At 42.4% G+C, this 20,859-nt stretch overlaps 1 protein-coding gene across 2 annotated transcripts in view; it reads right to left on the reverse strand.

The window, feature by feature from the left end:
• TBC1D1 (TBC1 domain family member 1) overlaps window positions 1-17,849 on the reverse strand; it is a 173,585-nt gene extending 155,736 nt beyond the window's left edge. For both annotated transcript variants that reach the window (XM_018567235.1, XM_018567234.1), the window contains exon 1: window positions 17,430-17,849. In XM_018567235.1, the coding sequence (XP_018422737.1) occupies window positions 17,430-17,849 (420 nt within the window). The remainder of the gene's footprint in view (window positions 1-17,429) is intronic.
• Window positions 17,850-20,859: the final 3,010 nt, after the last annotated feature.

Raw genomic sequence — 20,859 nt, forward strand, 5'->3', positions numbered from 1 at the left:
ATGGGGTCCCATAGCAAAATTCTGATGGGGCCTCCCAGCTAACTCTCTCTGTAGCAGCTGGCAATACGTGTCATTGATCTTAATATCGTTGTGTAACAGAAGTTCAGGGAGTGAAAAAGCTACACTGCTACGACAGATAAGCAAATGCTTGCTTCTGCACATAGGGGGATCTGTAATTATCCAGCATCCTGAAGTCTGCCTTTAACCCATCTATACATAAAACGTCATAATTTAGTTTTCCTCATGAGCCCCCTCCTACCCCAAGCCCCATAGTAGTCATGTTGGCTGCTATGACTTTTGTTATGCCACTGGCGTCAATGACTCCTCTACCCTCCGTGGGATAGCCATGTGTCTATGCTCTCTAAATATGTCAGCAGCAAGGGGGAGTGGTTAGAAATGGAGACATGGGTTGACTTTTGACACATTTATCATTATCAGTAACAATTGTGTTTAGTGCTGTTAGACTGCATATTTGGGGGAAAGACAATAGCATTTGAAGCAGGTAATGGAGCAGGTTACAAAGGTACCACTAAGTTTAGATGCTTGCGGAACCAATGCCGTTTTGTCAGTTCTGCTGCTGGGTCCCTTGGTGTCTGAGGCAGACCCTCAACAGCAAATCAGGAGGTCCCAGCACTGTGATCACTGCGATAGCTAAAAACAGTGATCACAGTGTTGTTACAGCCACTGATCCAGCTGGATCAGTGTGCTACAAAAGTGATACAAAGTATACAGACTCTCCTCAGAATACTAAGTATCAAAAGCCCCTGTAAATAAAAGAGGAACCCTTTAGTGCCCCCTAATCTTATTTTGAATGTGGTGTTGTAATAATACATTATGGCCACTAGAAACATTTTCCTAGTTTGAACATAGTGGGGGAAATTTTTCAACATTGTAAAAGAACATGTTGTATACTTACCGATGTGGAAGGCCAAGAGTCCATTCTTAGTTCTCCTGCAAAGCTACGGGCGCCGCTGTTATCCAACACTTCGGGGTGTGTCAGATAGACTGCCCTCCTCTGTACACATTTGTGTAGTTACAGTAACTCCAGTGTTTTTTACAATTTGTAGATTCTTTTTTAGTTAGCCCTCATTATATTTACTAACTCCTTCAATCCCTTCCATTAGTTGGTTTGCCATTTTAAATTCATGTTACTTATTGTAATGCTGAGTTTAAGAGGGAACGCTGGGTAGAAAAAAAAACTTACCCTTGCAGTGGGGCTACACCTGCATTGCAAGGGTTAAGTGCTTGTATAATTTAGGAGGCTCAAATAAAGCAATATTACTCAGCTGATCCTCTGATCCACGGCGTTCAGGGTTTATCTATTTCCCACTCCGCTCAGGCTATGTGTCCCTCGGCATTGGCATGTCTAATGCAGGTTAATGGACCTGCATGATACGTGATGATGTTGGCAGGTCACTATCTGCAAGGAGTTTGCATGTTCTTCCTGTGCTTGTGTGGGTTTCCTCCGGGTACTCCGGTTTCCTCCCACACTCCAAAGACATGCTAAAAGATTAATTGGCTCTTATCTAAATTGGCCCTCCTATGTATGCATGTGAGATAGGGACCTTAGATTGTAAATATGCAGCTATGTAAAGTGCTATGTAAATTGTTGGTGCTATGTAAATACCAATAATAAATTAAAAAGAAAGGGAAATCCATCCAAAGAGAGGGAAATCCCAGGTGGTCAGCAAGGTCACCAGAACTAGCATCCGCAATGGAAATTGGGGATTTTCTTTCACTTTCTGTGACTATGTTCACCAGGACATATAGTGGGGTGGCTCTCCCTAATCGGGACACAGATAGCAATAAAAACCTGACAGGTGTTGTTTTAATCCTTCTCCACTCTATCCTAATCCCTCTCCACGCTATCAAAAACAAAACAAAAGTGTTGGCTTCCTGTCCAATGAGAGTTTCCCTATTGGTAACTGATGTAGTCTCTTTGGACATGAAAATGGCAGGTAGCATGGCTTGTAAATAAGGTCTGGGAAAGTCAAGAGCCCAATAACAAAGTGATATGTTGTCTTGTAGTGATGTGGAAGAAACCACAGAGCACAGTGGGGGACCACCAATAAAGCATACCCAGAAGTGTTGGCTATCATCAAGTCAAGTCCACTCATTAAAGGCATAGTTCTTCAAGCAGGTGGAGTCACCTTCTGCAGGAAACGCAAGTATGAGTAATCTTCTTTTTCATTGCAGTTCCCTAGTGATAAGGTCACTCTAACACTTTCGCTACCCTTTGGGTTTTTTGCATACATGTTATAATCCACATTTTGTGCCTGAATATTACTTTATTAAAACCCCAAAAAACTTACCCTTGCAGTGGGGCTACTCCTGCATTGCAAGGGTTAAGTGCTTGTATAATTTAGGAGGCTCAAATAAAGCAATATTACTCAGCTGATCCTCTGATCCACGGCGTTCAGGGTTTATCTATTTCCCACTCCGCTCAGGCTATGTGTCCCTCGGCATTGGCATGTCTAATGCAGGTTAATGGACCTGCATGATACGTGATGATGTTGGCAATCCTTAGACCATCAGAGCCCGGAGGAAAAGAGGCTGCAGGGACCAGTCTAGCAGCCCAGAGGGACTGAGGATCACAGGAGTAAATCTTGTGAGCCCCCTAAACAAAATGAGCACTTAACCCTTGCTGTGTGGGGGTATCCCCACTGCAAGGGTAAGTTTTTTTCTTTACCCGGAGTTATTCTTTAAGTAGGCTTAATAGGCTTGATTCCTATGGCCGAAAGAGAAATTCATACTTTTTGGCCATGCATTGATACTCTGTCTTTTCTTTCCAGGCTGAGATTGAAGGGACAAGTGAATCATTCTCTGTAAAGTACCATTCTATAAAAGAGTACAATATACAGATCTTGCTGTTACAAATAAAGTAATTAGTTGCCCTACAATGGAAAGGAAGAAATCGCTTCAGAGGGGCTGGGAATTAGACTCTTCAAGTCAGTGTTCAAGTCAGGATATAGACACGGAGGATGTCTACAATTAACTTTGTAATAAACATGTCACTTATGGGAGTGAAACCCTATCCATGATATACACTGAACAATAGCAGGAAGCAGTGAGATTCTGTATCCTGGTGATTGTGTTGCCTTGCAGTGAATATTCTCTTTGTTTTGTATTTTATATGACTTTGCCAATAGTAATAGGCACAGGTATCTCCCGTCCTATGGGGGATAAAGAACCGTTAATGCAATGTAGCTTGCCAGCAATCTGGCAAGACTAGCTTTTTGTCCAAAGCAGCGGGGTCTATGAGACTATTGCTGGTTTTAGCCCAGGAAAGAGTAATAAAATGAACTGCTTTTAATTAAAGAGGAGGATGCAATTGCAGCCAACATTCACAAATCAATGCTTAGAAAGATATAGTCCACAGTGCAATGGACTAAAGAACCCTCCGCCACAATGTCAAAATATAAGGTTTCAATTTACATGCAGTTGCACAACGTAATTGTTTCCATTTAGTGTTCATTCTATTTTTAATCTTGGAACAGAGAGTGGTTACCTGAGACTTAACAGGTTGTCTGGTGTCCGTCTTTAAATATGCAGCTTAAGGCCCCTTTCACACGCGCAGTCCAATCGGGTCCACCTGTCAGTTTTTCAAGCAGAGCTGATTGTATGCCCAATGCAAGTCTATGGGCAGCTAGGTCCAAAGGGACAGGCATCCCTTTACACCCACTTACCCCTGACTCCAGTCAGGACCGGAAAAACAAACGGAACAGAGTTTTGCCGGACCTGATTGTGCCCGATCAGGGGTAATCTGATGTACACAGACACATGTCTGTTTACATCCGACTCCCTATAGACCTACATGGGGTCCGGCAGTTTTAGTTTCTTCCATTGCAAGATGCAGGAAAAAACTAGACAAACATGAAGGGTGTCATCCAATCCATACTGCTGCGATCAGGAGGGGCTATGTGCATGGAACCCCTCCTGATCAGCCTGAGTGAAAGAGGCCTAAATTGTGTCTTTGGACCATAAGTATAGACAGCTTGTCAGCAGGGTGATCTCATTGTGCAGCAAAATGTCTGATCAGTGCAGCACATCAAGGATATATGGGCCTTGTTAGATGAAATGTTACAAAAAAATAACATAAACCAAACAAGACAAAAAACAGAGGATTGGCCTAGAGGACGCAGACACTTTGCCCATCCAGGGCAAATTGATAGTGTCTGCTGTTAACCCACCGCTCAGCAAGGTTTATTCAGTGATCTATGCTCCCTTGCTGCCCCTCTGCTCAATTGAAGCCCTCATTCCATCGATATTACAGAACGGGTCTTTCAGGAATAGGGGGAAGATGGACCTAGAGGACTTTAACACTTTCCCCATATAGAGCAAATTCATAGTGACTGCTGATAACCCACCGCAAGGTTTACTCACTGATCCATGCTCCCATGCTGCCCCTCTGTTCAATTGAAGCCCTCATTCCATCGATATAGCAGAATTGGTCTTTCAGGAACCTAGAAGCATGTAGAAACTTCCATTTGATAGTGCTCAGGCCTGAACAGCTAACTGCAAGGGAAAACGCTGCCACATAGGAGTGGCAGTGATAACTAGTGCCGGTGCTTACCCAGATGGCCTCCTGCAACAGGAAGACAATGAGTAATAATAACTAATAGATAAATCCTATGTTCCGCCATAATTGTAGATTTATGGGAAATGCAATGGCAATAGATGTGCAATTGCTTACTGTGTGTTGTCATATGTTGTACACCCTATTTAAAGGATAAGTGCACTTTAAAACAAAGTGCACTTAAGCTTTTTGCCCCTTCCCTGGCCTAACAGATCCTAAAATCCACCTTTGCAAATGTATACTAAACTCTATCCAATGGCCGCGGCCTCTGGGGATTGTTTACATCTCACGCTGCAAGTCCTTGCATGTGTGCAGTAGAGCTCCATAGAATTCTGTGCAAGGGGTGAGAGAAAGCATGGTTACCCCCTGCTGTGACGAGAGCTCCATAGCCTGCAGGACCCCTAGAAGTTTTAAATGTATAGGTGAGGGCAAGCATGGTTACCCACAACTGTGATGAGAGCTCCATTCCCTGCAGGACCCCTGGAGGTTTTCCATGTATAGGTGACGGCAAGCATGGTCACCCACTCCTGTGATGAGAGCTCCATTCCCTGCAGGACCCCTGGAGGTTTTCCATGTATAGGTGACGGCAAGCATGGTCACCCACTCCTGTGATGAGAGCTCCATTCCCTGCAGGACCGCTGGAGGTTTTCCATGTATAGGTGGGGGCAAGCATGGTCACCCACTCCTGTGATGAGAGCTCCATTCCCTGCAGGACCCCTGGAGGTTTTCCATATATAGGTGACGGCAAGCATGGTTACCCACTCCTGTGAGGAGAGCTCCAGTCCCTGCAGGACCCCTAGAGGTTTTCCATGTATAGGTGGGGGCAAGCTTGGGTACCCACCGCAGAAATGTAAAACAGCCTGTAAGAGTTAACATTCAAGTGAATACTACATAAAATTAATGTAGAATAAAAAAAATCTGTTCAAGCTACCAACAGATATAGTAATGGTACTATAGACATATACAGACAGGTGCACAGACTCTCTCTTCCTCACTTCCCAGCCTCTTGCTAGAAACATAAAATAAGCATGTAACAAGGGAAGTCAGAGCTCATGAGTTGCATTCATGTTTGTCTTGTGTGATGTAAACAGTATTGAAGCTATTCTATCAGCATGACAGCCAGGTAACTAGTAATTTAAAAAATAGGTACACTATGACAACCCATGCATTTCTCTCCTGACAGGTTTCTTTTAATGGAGAAGGAAACTCTGCAGAGGAGACATCACTGTGTACATCATGTATGCCATTTAGTGTATTGGGTGTTACACCTTCTATGGTATTACACTCAGTGATATTTGCATGGATCCAGTGACTCACTTATCCAGAGCTCCCTCCACCCATAAACCCATTTCCTGCTGGGACTCCATCCAGTACTGTGCTCTCTGTCTATATATCCTGGCCAGATTTTAAGAGCCCTCGCAGGATATTTCTCAATTTTTTTTATTGACATTGTGAAAATATTTTTTAAACATTCTCTAAGTCCAACAGCACTCTTCTTTGCAGGTAATATTTTAATATTTACCTGCAAAAAAACTTGGAAAATCAATTGCTAAAGTTAGAAGGGAACATTTAGAGCCATTGATAGAACCTGAAACATTCTCTGCTTTGATGCATTAAGCATTATTATCCAATGATAATATTCTTTGATGTGTCACCCTCAGCAAGTGACACAACATATTGCAGCTTGATGAATCGAGCCTTATATCTAAAATAGGGTTTTCTGTAATTAGAATACTTCTTATTACCACTAGATGGTACTATGGTATTTACCTATCGCTGCAAATCACATATCTCTTCCAGAATGTTTCAATGCTGTATGGAGGAAACAATGCTATGCGAGATCTTTTGTAACATTACATTTAATAGGCATGCATTTCCAGTAAAAGTAAATTAGACAGTGCCAACAAGACAACATAATCCAGATAGGGTGAGTGTCGTCCGAATATAGTCTTGTATCTTTTGTCTTGTCTATTTGCTATTCATATCAAAATAGGAAAAAAGAAAATATGAAACATTACAGTTGTTGCTCAAGGAGACCAATCAGATCTTTGCACAAAAGACGGAGCCTGACTTTTTCCCATTTTTCCCCTATCCAGTTTTTATAAATAGCCCCAACATCCAGTCAATGCTTTCTTCATCATAAATAATATTACACATTCATATATTGTAAAAGTGGAATGTAACTCAGCAAGTGGTTCACTCAAAATGGCTGCATTTAAATTAGGGATGAGCAGTTTGCTGTGGTGAACTAAATGACCAGATCTCACCAGTTAGTCCGCTTGCCCAAACCTCCGGCTGCCGCACCTGGGAGACATTTATTTAGTGGCGGTATATGGAGTTACTACATACATGACTTCCTACTGTCTCATTTCACTTTCATTGTCATGGTTATATGTGGTCAATGGTGTCACCCAGGATACTTGGTGCTGGGTTTGACATTCCAGCAGTTTAGGGGAACTGTCATTTGTGGCAGAAGTAGCAACAGGAAAGAATTGTCGTTGAGGCAGGTCTCCCCATCAGCGGGTTGTCAGGGACTTGCCCACTGTGACAGATGCTGCATCTGGATCGCTGGATGATGGCATGTGGCCTGCTATGGTTGAGGAGAGGAGGGTGCTGCTCACTGCCCTATTTCCTGCTCAGAGTCTGGCATGGATTTTGTGGGGGATTCTACAGAGTCTTATCATGGTTCTTGTTGCCTGGAGTCCCCCTCAAAATTCATACTAGAATGTTATCCAGAGAGCCCATATTGGACCACCTCCTCCATTGGTACATCCTCGATACCTAGTAGTCAATATTTTTATTTACAGCCTAGCCATCCCTGACCCTGTTTGCTCGACCAGAGCAGGAACACCCTTGTGAGGAAAAAAATCATCTTAAAAAGACCAAAAAAAAACAACATTTTTTAGATTAAAACACATAAGAAAATTGTGATGGTGGGTAGGAAATATGTTAGTGTGGGTTCATCTAGCCCATGAACTGAAGGGAAGGGGGCTGTTATTACTAGGTCTTCACCATCTATGGTTTAATGGGGTCATTCTCTTTGCTTACCCCACCGTGCAATGGAACAGACTACAGGGGTCATATTTCTCTGCATGATCCCGAAAACAGAACATAAGTTTAAGTTGAAGATTTTGAAAATATTTAAATTGCTGTCCCTGCCCATGTTTGTTTGACCTGGTCAGAGATGGCCTTACAAGAAAAAAAAAATGTGAATATTGAAAATAATAATAATAAAAAAAAAGTGATGCTGCGTGGGAATATGTTAATGTGGAACTGCCCAGGCCATTTACCTTGCACTAAATAGGGAAGGAATTTCAGTGAATGTTTTTTGGCCATCTATTAGGCCACGTTGTGAGTGCTCTAGGAGGAATCCCTGCATTCTTGCAGCTCACTATTATAGTCTCCTTTTTAAAAGGGGCCAAAATGTTGCAGGCAACCTAGATGATGAGCCACTGGCAGTGTAAAAAAAGAAAAGCTCCCTAGAACCTCTCCTCATGCCATAATTACTTAAAAAAAGAGGAGGTGAAAGAACAAGAAGGGAAGGAGAAGGGAGGAGGTATCAAGGCGGGAGGAGGTGGAGAAGGATGTCATATCAGTAACCTACTATTTCCATGTGGTGGCACCTTTACCTCTCCTTTTTGGCTTGCTTGTTTTTTTTTTTTTTTTGGAAGGTCCTTATTTGGCGAAAGGCAGATAGTCTATAGCCGTATGACCCTACATTTAATTTTTGTGTTGCCTTCTGTATGCAGGGCATACATTCATCTGAATATTGATGTACTTGACTGAACATTTTAGGATAGTTGTTAAGTTCCACTTGCGCATGGCAATGTACAACCATATTGCTATTTTCTGACATCTGAAAAACACATGAAGCATAGGAAAAACCTCCAGTCTAAATTAGCCCTAACTTTGACCCCAAGCCCAACAAATAAAGCTAACCCTTAACTGCAAACCTGAACAATGAAACATAACATTTTGATGTACAAAATTTTCAATGGTGATGGTAACATCAGCACTGAATTTTTTACTGTAAACCCCCTTAACAAGTACTAGAGGCCACCACCTAAAATTGGCGGAGAAATGATTTATCCACAAAGGCCGTAGGGGCTGCTTTTCAGTTAGAACGGTTACATTTTGGAACTCTCTGCCACCTGCAGTGGTATTTGCAAAGAATATTGATTCATTCAAAAATCAGTTAGATACCATCCTAAGAGACCATAATATACAGAGGTACAGGTACTCTGAAATACTAGACTACATAGGGACTCATGTACATACGCACGCACAACTAACACAGACACATAAAGGTTGAACTTGATGGACCTGTGTCCTTATTCAACCTCAAATACTATGTAATTATGTAACATTACCTAATCACATACATTCTCACCCTAACCTATAAACTAAAGTACCTGCTCCTTAAAATCCCCTTGGGTTTAGATACACTTCAACACAAAAGAACATCCAGATGGCTAACTGATAAACATGTATTATAGGACTATTGCATTGTAGGTTGGTGCAAGTCCTGCACTTGAAGAGTTTGCCGTGTCTGGGTAGGCTAGTAATCTCCAGGAGAAGATTGTTTCAAGGAATTTTCCTCTAGAACAGCCAACTATGGTTTTTCCAGAGGTTGCTAGGGGTTTATTGAGCTGTGGCTGATCAACCCCCCATCTCATGGTCCTTGAATAATTCCAGGTCCATCACCCCTTGCCCTATCTTTTTGGATGTCTGTAAGGGAGGTGGTCTGACCACCATTGTAAGGGGGCAATCGTCTTACTGACCGCCAATGTTAAAGATGATCTTCCTATTGACAGCCAACATAGACATTCTTCCCACTGACCATCAATTTGAGAGACATTCTTCCCACTGACCACCAATGTAAGAGACATTCTTCTTACTGACCACCAGTGTAAGAGTCATTCTTTCCAATGACCACCAATGTAAGAGACATTCTGCCTACTGACCACCAATGTAAGAGACAGTCTTCTTATTGACCACCAATGTAAGGAACATTCTTCCCACTGTCCACCAATGTAAGGGACATTCTTCCCACTGTCCACCAATGTAGGAGACATTCTTCCCACTGACCCTCAATGAGATAATTTTCCCTGAGACCTGAAAATTTCTTCAAAGGTTCCTCTGGGGTAAAAAGGTTGAGAAAGGCTACTCTAGAGAGTTTAATTTGGTAAAGTATAAACATTCATGCACATAAATAATATAACACACAAATAATGTGTATTTTTAGTTTATTTTAGTTTTAGTCATTTTCTTTAATCAATAAAAAAGAGGCTGCGTGTTGCCGAGGAGGCTGCACAGTCAGGATCTCGTTGGTTTGGGGGGCAGCTGAGTACAGCACTTGAAGGAAGCAGTCGCAGTTCCACTTTTTGCTTTACCATTACTATGTGAGCTGGAGATTCAAATATGACTTTGTTATCATACTGGCAAACATTCAGTGCAAGACTTTGCTACTTAGTAATACAATTAAACTTCATCTGGGTGGTTTCCATGGAAGCTGCTTCCTGTAACAAAACTTCTTAATGTGTCAACTCTTGCATATATTTGTTCCATCTCTGCACATATGATAAATACATAAAGTGTCATTACCTTTCTTCTTATCTTTCTATCACCAACATAGTTACTAGATGGCTAATGCTCAATTATACAAACACCAGATATGTAACAGCAGAAACACACCAGAAGCCAAAAAGATGGAAGGAAAGTGATGAATCAAATATGTAAATAAAGTGGACAAACTGGAATAAACATCATATCCTAAACATAACAAATGCTAAAGAGCACAGTCTACGAAGACAATTTGCCGTTTTTGCAGACCCAGTTTTTTTTTTTCCATTTCAAATTTTTGTTTTATTGAGCAAATTAAACAAAGAAAGTACATACCATGTGATCAAACATATCACATCCCAAAAGAAAAAACCCCCCCAAAAAAAAAAAAAACGACAAATAAACAACATATCACTTTACATCTTCAAGTTTGCAGACCCAGTTATCTTCCAAGTCCCAATGTCCATATAGAGAACTGCCATAATATGTGACCACAGAATTGGGTAATTAGAGAACCAATAAAGTTTTCTTAAAGGAGAACTATGGGGCCAGGGCTTTTCCCCATGGTTCTCCTAAGGGTCACGGGAGAACACAAACTAGCGTTCTCCCGTGACCCAAAGCTCAGTATACTATTGCTCGCGGTATACAGAGATGCCGCAGCCGGAAAGGATCCCAACATTGCTGTCGAGATCCACCCAGCTGCGGGATTGACAGCTGGCTCTGCCTATCTAGAGGCGGAGCCAGCTGTGCCTGCCCCTCCCCCGTCCGTTCCACCAGTCAGCGCTGGAGGATCGGAACGGGGAGGGGGGGGGGTCTCCCTGCAGGGAGCCATGACCGGCAGTCACGGCTTTCTGTAGGGATAGATCGAGAAGTGAGCGAGCGACGGTATGTGTTCACTCACTTCCCGATCTACTGAGCCGACCTGTGACAGTCTCATTGTCACACGTTGGCTCAGATTATGAGGCTGAGTGAAAATCACTCGCCTCATAATTCTCCTTTAAGCTGAGAGAAATTTGCTCAGTGTGTGGCCCTGTCTGCTGCCCCCCACCCAACATCCTTTGATTGAAGAATTGAAGGAGCCAGGTGGAAAATTGTTGGCCCAACAGTGCTTGCATTCATTTAGATGCCGGCACTGTTTAGGCGTTTTGACAATTGTCAAAATACAACAGCTGCAGTGGAAGATTCCTTCATCCACGCTGTTTAGCTACAAAGCAGAACAAAAAAAAACTGAGAGAATATACCCAACCTTACTCTATTAAAGAAAAGTGGGCCTTATTGCAGTTTATGTCCCCAGTGGGGACATTTTCCATAATCTCCTGTTGCTGTAACACAGGAGGAAGTATAGGAAAATCTCCCTGCTGGAGACATAGTAAGCAATACAAAATTTGACAGAGGATCTAATTCAGCCCCACTCTGTCCAAAACAACAACAACAACAACAACAACAACAAAAGATTCTGGAGTATTGCAAATAAAAATATGAAACCTGTGGTAACATACAGCAATCCATCATAAGGAATCATCATTTTCACACTGTTTTGAACTGACAGAATGTGAAATCTAATCTTTTTGCTCTGGCTTTGGGCTATTAATATTTAAACATCACTATTGCCTATTCCTTTTATTATTTAATTAGCTCAATAAATGTCTCAAAATGAACCCTATAGAAACGAACAACAAATATGAATACATTTTAAAATCAGAATTGTTGTTTTAAGTTGTATAAGTGATACAACTGAAACTAGAAAGCGTTTAGTGAAGGGCAACACAATTAATAAGAGGGCGGCTATGAGGAACGATGACAAAGATTATACTTATTTACTCTGGAGAAGAGACGCTTAAAGTGGAACTATAATCAGTAGGGATACACTGGTACCGACTTTTCGGTATCGAGTACTGATATTTTTTTACCGGTACTTGCCGATACCGAATATCAAATACTGATACCGGCATCCACGGGTCTGCATTATCAGGAAGCTGGGAGGCTGATTTCCTGGGAAGCCAATGTTCTATCGTAAGAACACTGGCATCACTTCTCTCACGACACTGCGAGTCTGCCTGGCTTCCTGACCAATCAGTAAGCCAGGAGGCTGGTCATGATGTGCCGCCCAGCTTTCGAATTGGCTAGGAAGCCGACTTCACTTATTGCTAGGCAGCCTGGCTTCCTGACGAATCAGGAAGCCGGGAGGCTTGTCATAATGTTAGATATAAACGTCATCAGCACACCAGCATGACAGAAACTTGTAAGTCAGTGCAAATCCATTTATTTGATAGATGCCACTCATGTCTACTCTGAGCCTGATGAGGGGGACCCTGCGTGGCCCCGAAAGCGATTGATATCCTGAGTGGCATCTATCAAATAAATGGATTTGCACTGACTTGCAAGCTTCTGTCGTGCTGGTGTGCTGATGACGTTTATATCTAAAGCTGTTCTGTGTGCGGCGCCATCCGCTGTCATTTCGAGCACCCATTAATATTTTGGGATTTCTGGTAAGGAGTGCAACAAGATTTATGACATTTGCGCTGGTCATAATGTGCCGCCCAGATTTTGAATTGGCTCGGTAGTCGACTTCACTTCTTGCTAGGCAGCTTGGCTTCCTGACCAATCAGGAAGCCGGGCGGCACATCATGACCCTCCTCCTGGCTTCCTGATTGGTCAAAAAGCCAGGCTGCCTACAACACGATCTCATGAGGCGGATCATGATGTGCCGCCCGACTTCCTGATTGGCTAGGAAGTCGGCTTCACTTATTGCTAGGCAGCCTGGCTTCCTGACCAATTAGGAAGCCGGACGGCACCTCATGATCGCCTCATGAGATCGTCATGAGATCTCCCTCTGACCGGATGTTCCGGTATCGGGGGTACGTATCGGAGCATTTGGGCGAGTACTCGCACTCGCCCAAATACTCGGTATCGGCACGGATATAGATACTAGTATCGGTAGTGGTGCATCCCTAATAATCAGGAAAAAGGCAATAGTTATTTTACTCACGTTGCACAGCGAGCGGGGGCTATACTTTCCTAACTCTATTTCATGGAAACAAAAATCCCAGTCTGGTGCAAATGCTGATCTCCCTCACCTCCACATTACCAGTAAGGGCTTGTTCATCTCCAGACCAGATCCAGACCAAAATGTGTTTTGTCTGGTCCACAAATGCATCCACATAGATGCCAAAATGCAGCTTGCTCTATTTTTTGCATTTGCAGTGGAACGGAACGCAGGCAAGGTTTTGCCACGCGCCCGATCGCACTGCGAGCGGGGGGGCATGGAAGTGGTGCCATTGAATTCAATGCACCGCCACCCCCTCTCCTGCCCCAGAACGCAGGGGGAAGTTTTGTGAGGGATTGCAGTGCGTTTCAGCAGCTACCACTCTGGAACGCAGCGCATTCTGTGTGAACAAGCCCTAAGAGAGGAGCTTAGTTGAGCTTTGTGAATGTAATTATTCAGAGACTTAGCAGTTTTGATACTGTGAACTAACAAAGTATCAATGTGGCACAATATACTTCTATAATGCTAATCTCATGGGAGTAGAAATGTCCTGACATCAGACTAACAGCTGAAGTCTTCATTCTTGGCCTCTCAGTGAGAAGCTGAGAATGAGAGTAAAGGTGAGCAGCAGAGAATCTGCATTTTAATGTACTGATGTCAGCTCATATGCTACATCTGTGTGCTTTTGTTAGAGACACACACAGCCTACTAACACACACAAGGGGGGATCCATAGAACTCTGCTTGATAAAGGAGCCACCCTAAAACAGGATATCAGGACCAGTGCTCAAGAGACCAGCTGATTCTGCAGGAAAATGTTAAACATCAAGTAGCAGCATCCATTGTCAGTGATTCCATCAACATTTGACATTTTGACTTTAATATCACTTTAAAGTAGACGTTTCTTTATCATAGGTGACTATAGTAACTGTAATAAACTGTTTACTCTAAGGTCCCTGAAGAGGACACGCAGCCACAATCTGAGACAGTAGCGGAACTACCGCCGGTGCACTGGGGCATGAGGCTGTGGGGGGGCCCGGTCCTGGGCATCCCCACAGCCTCAGTGTGGTCCGCACTGCCGACGGGCTTCTCAGTGAGGAGGCGGGTCCTGTGACTCACCTCCCCTCCCGGCCGTGTCCATAGTAACAGGCGGCAGGAGGGGAGGTGAGTCACAGGAGGCGTGTGTGTAAGATAAAATCTTGCACCAGGGCCCTTTGGTTATTAGGTCCACCACTGATCTGAGAGTGGTTAAAGGAAGGTGTAATACTACAGGTGGTGGTATCAGCTGAGAATGTTATTAACAAAACTTTTAGAAATCTTCCTCAGTGATTATAATATACAGGAATTCTTAAAACAGAATTCCGGGCAAAACCTTTATCACTTTTAACACTGCAAGGGTTACGTGCTTGTTTCAGTCTAGGGAGGAAAATAAAAAAAGTTCTACTCACCCGATCCTCTGAGCCGGCCTGCTCTAAGACCTGTCCTTCCAGCCTCGCCCCCTCCTCTGCTGCAGCGTTCTTAGGTCCCTTAGTCATCACGTTCTATAGACAGTCTATTGGACATGAGGATGCTGAGGGACATATCATCGATGGAGTGGAGGAGGAGAGAGGCTGGAGGGAGAACTGTGGCCAGCTCTAAGGATCGGGATAGTATAACTGTTATTTTTCTCCCTAGACCAAAACGAGCTGTTACCGTTGCAGATAGGGGGTAGCTCCACTGCAAGGGGTAATTAAAGATTTGCCTGGAGTTGTTGTTTAAATGTTCTTGATACACACACACGCACGCACACACACACACACAGAGGTGGAACTGGATATACCCTTATCAACTATGTAACCATGTAAGAAGTTGGTGTCATTGATCTCTATGATCAATCGTGTAATTGTTGTTGTTTTCATTGGCACATAATATAACAGCCACTGGTGCTATTGATCTCTATGATCAATACTGTTTTTAGCAGCCTTATGTAGCTAACTCATTTTACATAATATCATTGCTGAAAGAGGGCTCACATGGGGGGTGGGGGAGGTGTAATGGAATCCATTCACCTTCCTTCTGTGTTATACATGGAAAGTTTTCAGAGAATGAACACAACTATTTGTTCCAACAGCATCAGGCACTTGTGCTTTACTTCTCATCAGACACTGAAGGATAATGAACTTTGCCCAGTGTTTGTTTGGGATGTAGTTAAAAATAGGGTACAAGCATCCAGTGGGATACCAGAGCTGTATCAGATCACACAGCAGAGGACAGTTTTGGACGGATTACAGCCGAGGAATCAATAGGCAGCAACATCAATAACAATGTCTGCACGTACCATTTGTCCCCCTAGCATTACTGGGTAGGACCAGAAATCTGTCATAGGTATGGCAGGACAAGATCACACCATGGCAGAGAAGTCTGAAACAATTTAGACTCACTCTCACTTTTTATATTCATTGCATTGCTCAGTAATCAGCATTGGAAGGTCAGCTATCATAGCTTCTTCTACCTATATAACAAAAATGTGCAGAGAAGCAGAGTTAAAGAATAACTCTGAGCAGAATAAAAATTAACCCTTGCAGTGGGAGTAGCCCTGCACTGGAAGGGTTACAAGAGAACTTCGGGGTAAGTGTTTTTCCCCCTAAATCTCTTTAGGGCGGGAGGACATATACTAACCTCCTCCCATGACCCAAAGCTCAGTATATCGCGTGCTATTGCCTGCGATATACTGAGAGCGCCGCAGACGGGATGGATCCCGACATTTCTGTATGGATCCACCTAGCTCCGTGCATCCAGTGACATCACTCCCAGCCAGAGTGTTCCAGGTTACTAAGTAGACATGTGCGATTTGTTTCAATTTGAATCAAAATTCAGACTAATTTTCCGAAATTCGGACACATCCGAATTCCAATGCATCTGAATGTGTCCGAATCCGAATTTCCGTTTTTCCGAATTTTGTTCAAAAACTAAACTGAATCGTACAGTGACTTTTCTGGCCAATCAGATGTTTGTTTTTTTCGGTTTATTGCATCCGAATGGGTCTGAACACGAATTTCCTTTACTGCAACATTGAATCCATATATGTACATAGAACACTAAAGCTGAGGCTCCCAGACCTGAATGGCATTCGGGATCAGAATTTCCCAATTGCATTTAGGAGCTTGCGAATGCCATTTGGGTCTGGTAGCCATATACATATATTACTAAAGCTGAGGCTCCCAGACCCAAATGGCATTTGGGAGCTCCCGAATGTAATTCGGAAATATGGATCCCGAATGCCATTCGGTTCTAGGAGATTCAGCTTTAGCATTAGTATCTGTATATGGCTTTCTGTTTAACTCGCAACAAATAGACTCATCCGAAAAGACTAAATTCGAATTTCGTCCAAATCCGAAACCCAAACCGAATTTCGGATCAAAATCCAAAAATAATGAAATATCCGAACCGAGTTTTTCCGCAGCTTACATGTCTATTTCTAAGAGCCTGGTGGGGAGATAGAGAGCCTGCAGAGGGGAGCGTTACTCTTGTATCTGGCTCCTCTACCCACCTTCTGCTGTTCTGATTGTTTGCACCCCTGCCTAAGGCTGCAAAAAGGCTTGGGACTCCACTGACAATAACTGTAACTATACTAATGAGCTTGTGTTCATGGTTAGGGGGGACAATTGAGGGGAATAATATTGTTAGGGTAAGGGCATGCTGGGGTGTTTTGTCCATCCAAAATCCAATATAAATGTAAAACACAATTCACAGTTGTTTATTTCTGTTTATACTGAGATGTAAGTCCATATAAATAATGATTGTAAATAATGAAACTGTGACATGCCTAATTGGTTTATTTATAAACCCAGCTCGTGCTTGCTGCGCATCTGATCATTTTGTTGGCATTGAAAGCATTTCCCAGCATGCACCACAGGGTATGATTAATCACAAACAGATTTGTGTTAAAGTTTATGCCGTGGCATTTCATACACAGAAATACAAATGAGGATCATTTTAAAGCTGGCATTTCTCATGAAAGCTCTGTGTAACAGTAATTAAGCAAACTAATTACTCACACAGCAATGGAAAAAGTAGATTTAGCAGATTGCTAGATGGAGGTATTCCAGATGCATAACAATACACACAAATGAAGACAGCAATATGTAAAACTGTACATCAGAAGTCATATTTGCTGTTATTACATTTCTTATTGAAAGAAATGTAGGAAATGCTTTGATGAAAGGATACACATTAAATATTGCACAGAGGGTTTTCATCAGTGTGCCTACCATAAAGAAACAGTACATATATGCATCTAGTATAGAGTCACACTGGGTTCACTTACTTTGGATTGGTCAGCAGATCGGAAGACATAGCATGTGCTTTGTTGAGGTGTCGTATTTTCTTCCTTTAGTATACAAGCAAAATAACTGGGGTCTTGGCTATTGTGTATCAGTTTCTGGAGAGACTGTGGCTTGTACTCAAAGATGCTAGAGCAAATCAAAGGATCCCACTGGTGGCTCTCTCCTGGATCTGGCTCACAGCATATACACAAGGCTGATACATATAGCCGAACAGGTCGGACAGGCTGAGAGTTTTTGGATCTTGATAGACTCTTTCTCTTGATCTCTGCCACCACCCAAGGTAACATGGGCATTGTAGTGAAGGCGTGAAGAGTCAAAGAACCAATGAGCTGAAGGTTGTACTCCAGGACATCATCATTTGGTGGTGACTGCATAGGAGCAATTAATGATATTGGATCCATGATAGATGTGAAGAATTCACCCTTCCAATGCCTACGGTTTCTTTATCTGTTCTTTCATCTCCACTATGTTGACATCTTTGTGGAAAACAAAAGAAAATAATATAGACTTCAACAGGACTAAATCCACAAATCTAATAGTAATTCTTCCCGTAGACTAAATATTTTGTTGTCTTTTATGCTAAAAATGCAATTGTCTGTTTCTGTAATCTTTATTGGATAACTCCGACTAATAGAGAAATTTCCTTTTGCATTGTTGATAGGAAGTTAACTTAAGAGTTGTTTCTTTTTATATCTCTTGGTGACTTTTTTGGCCAGTTATCCCCACCAGAATCCTCAGGGCTACCAAGCTGCTGCGGCTACTAATAAGCTCAATAACAACGTCATCCTCCCCTCATAGACTCTTCATTGTGCAGAAAAAATAATAATTGGGGAGTCTAGCTGTGAAAATGTGACGCCTTCATTATGACCTTATGGACGATGGGATACAAACAAGTGCTTGGAAATATCATAGCTTATCAGCAGTGAGACATATAAGAAGACAGTGTTCAAGTCAACATACATATGCCCTGCCTACACTGAAATCTCACTTTTAGTGGAGCTGACCTTTAAGTCTACAGATAATAAACAGTAAAAAAAAAAGAACTATTGGCATTTGACAAAAAAACATGAGAAATGTGTGCTATAAAAATGCCATACAAGTAGCTTGTTTACAGCCTCAGGACTTTTTTTGAAATAAGACTTGATCTAACCATTAGAGGTGGCTCCAAAGTAGTTCACATTGTACAATTCTATGTGCTGATATTTTTATAACACATCATACTAGGACTGAAACAAAGATTTTTTTTGGCAATTTGCAAGATATAATAACAATTCTAAATCTTTCACAGTTTCTTCTTACAGTCATGTCTTCTCCTAAATTAGAAAACACGATGAAAAATTCAGGTGACAAGAAACAAACACATGATCCCTCCATACAAGGCATATTGTTTACCCCTATTCTAATATGGCTCCACTCATCCTAGCTGCACTACTGATAATAATACAAATACTGAGATCATTGGTTTTACTGTTCCATCTGTGTTTATGCATAGATGCACTTCTCCCCCCTGATGCACGTTGGAACCTTGGAATGAAATCAAAGCACTACATCAAAATCAATAAAATCCAAGACCAACAATTGTTGGTTCACTCCAAATACCTAGTCCAGGAAACGAAAAATGAAAAAATAAATAAATAATAAACACAGGTCTTCCTAAAATCTGATTGGATCTAAGAAACATGTTCTGCCCACTGGGCTAAAGTGAAAATGTATCCTTTGCAAATTTATGCTCAAAATTTTAGCTTTTTCTGTTTTAATGCAATTTCATAATTCTCAATGAATGAACAGGAGGGGATATAGATCACTCCCATTCATTCATAATTGAGGGTATAGTAATCGTACCATATCCTCAATTATCTACATCTCTTATCTAGCGATCACTGAGTGTATGTAGCCTGCTCTCCTCTCTGACACAGACACACGCTGTCACAGGAGGCTGAGCGAGCGGTGTAGGAAGGAAAGCTCAGCCTCCTGTGACAGCGCTGTCTCCGCCCCCACACCGCCCTGTCGGACTGTGATAGGCGGCTGAGCGGTGTGGGAGGAGAGACACCGGCCGATCACGGCGTTCTCCTCCCGCAGCGCTCGGCCAGCTGTCACTTTCTCTCCTCCCCGCTGGGACAAAGAGCAGCGCCCAGCAGGGAGGAAAGAAATCATGGCTGCACAGACAAAACGGCAGGAAAATGCAATTTTCGGCCGGCGCCCCACTTCCTCTTTTCGCCCGGGGCCAGCACACCGGCCGCCCCCCCGGTTGTTACGCCACTGATAAGCTCTCACGGGCAGGACCATCTTGTCTTGAATTGTATTGTAACTATAAAGTCTTCTTTATAATCATTGCGGTGTAAACTGTTGGCACTATATAAATCCTGTATAATGATAATAATAATGATAATATAATTAAGCCCTTTCCTTTGAACACATCCAGTGTTCTGTCATGATACATTACTGTACATAAAAGGTTGCAAAGCACTTATTCTGAATACTTTGCATCAGGCTGGACTAATCCCAGGAGCTGCAGAACACATGTACCTTAAAAATCTCAGTTGATGTCTAACTTTTCAAAATGTTGATCTGTTATGGTTGCAAACCCATGTTCTCTGGCTACGTAAACAAAGGTGCTGATTTACAAACTAGTCAAGTCCTAATTAATAAATGAAACACATTAGTCCACTTCTGTAAATAGGACAGGTCTGACCTTATTGTGAAATGGAGCTGAGTAGTGTCTGGAAGGGTGTCTTCAGAGTACGGTGACCCAGCTGCTTCTCATCCCCTGCACACATTGCTGTCAAGGTTATAAACCAGAAATGGTGTGCTTGCTGTCCCAGCTCAGACTCTATCGTGTTACATGTTCTTATAACTAAGGTCAACATGCAAATTCATTTTCTAGCATGCAATACTTAAGGGAGCCAGGTGGCACAAGTCAAAATTTGTGAACTGAGCATTGAAAGTTTTTGTTATTATAGTTTTGCTATTAGATTTTCCCTTCTTTCTGCAGGCGTTCAATACCCAAGAGATGTGCTGTATATGTATATTTAGTTTGATTTTAGTACACTCGGTAAAATAAACCACTGGCATGGCAGAGGTAGAGGGTCACTCCATTTATGTTTTACCGGTCTATTCACTAAAGGGTGAAGAGTTTGGAGAAGGCAGGAGAAGTGAACAATCTAGGATAAAATAGCTGAATCTGAAAGTGAGCTGCATTGGAGAATGTTTCCAAATCATCGATGTTGTCCTAGATTGTTCACTTCTCCTGCCTTCTCCAAACTCTTCACCCTTTAGTGAATAGACCTGTAAGTGTTTGGTGGGTGCTGAATAGTTAAGCCACTGAACAGTTATTTATACACGGCCTGGCCAAGAAAAAAAGTCTCCACCTGGATTTAGCTAAGCAAATAGGTCAGAGTCTGCTATTGGATA

Source organism: Nanorana parkeri, unplaced genomic scaffold, assembly GCF_000935625.1.
Source record: "Nanorana parkeri isolate BGI_ZX_2015 unplaced genomic scaffold, ASM93562v1 scaffold1024, whole genome shotgun sequence".
Taxonomy (NCBI): domain Eukaryota; kingdom Metazoa; phylum Chordata; class Amphibia; order Anura; family Dicroglossidae; genus Nanorana; species Nanorana parkeri.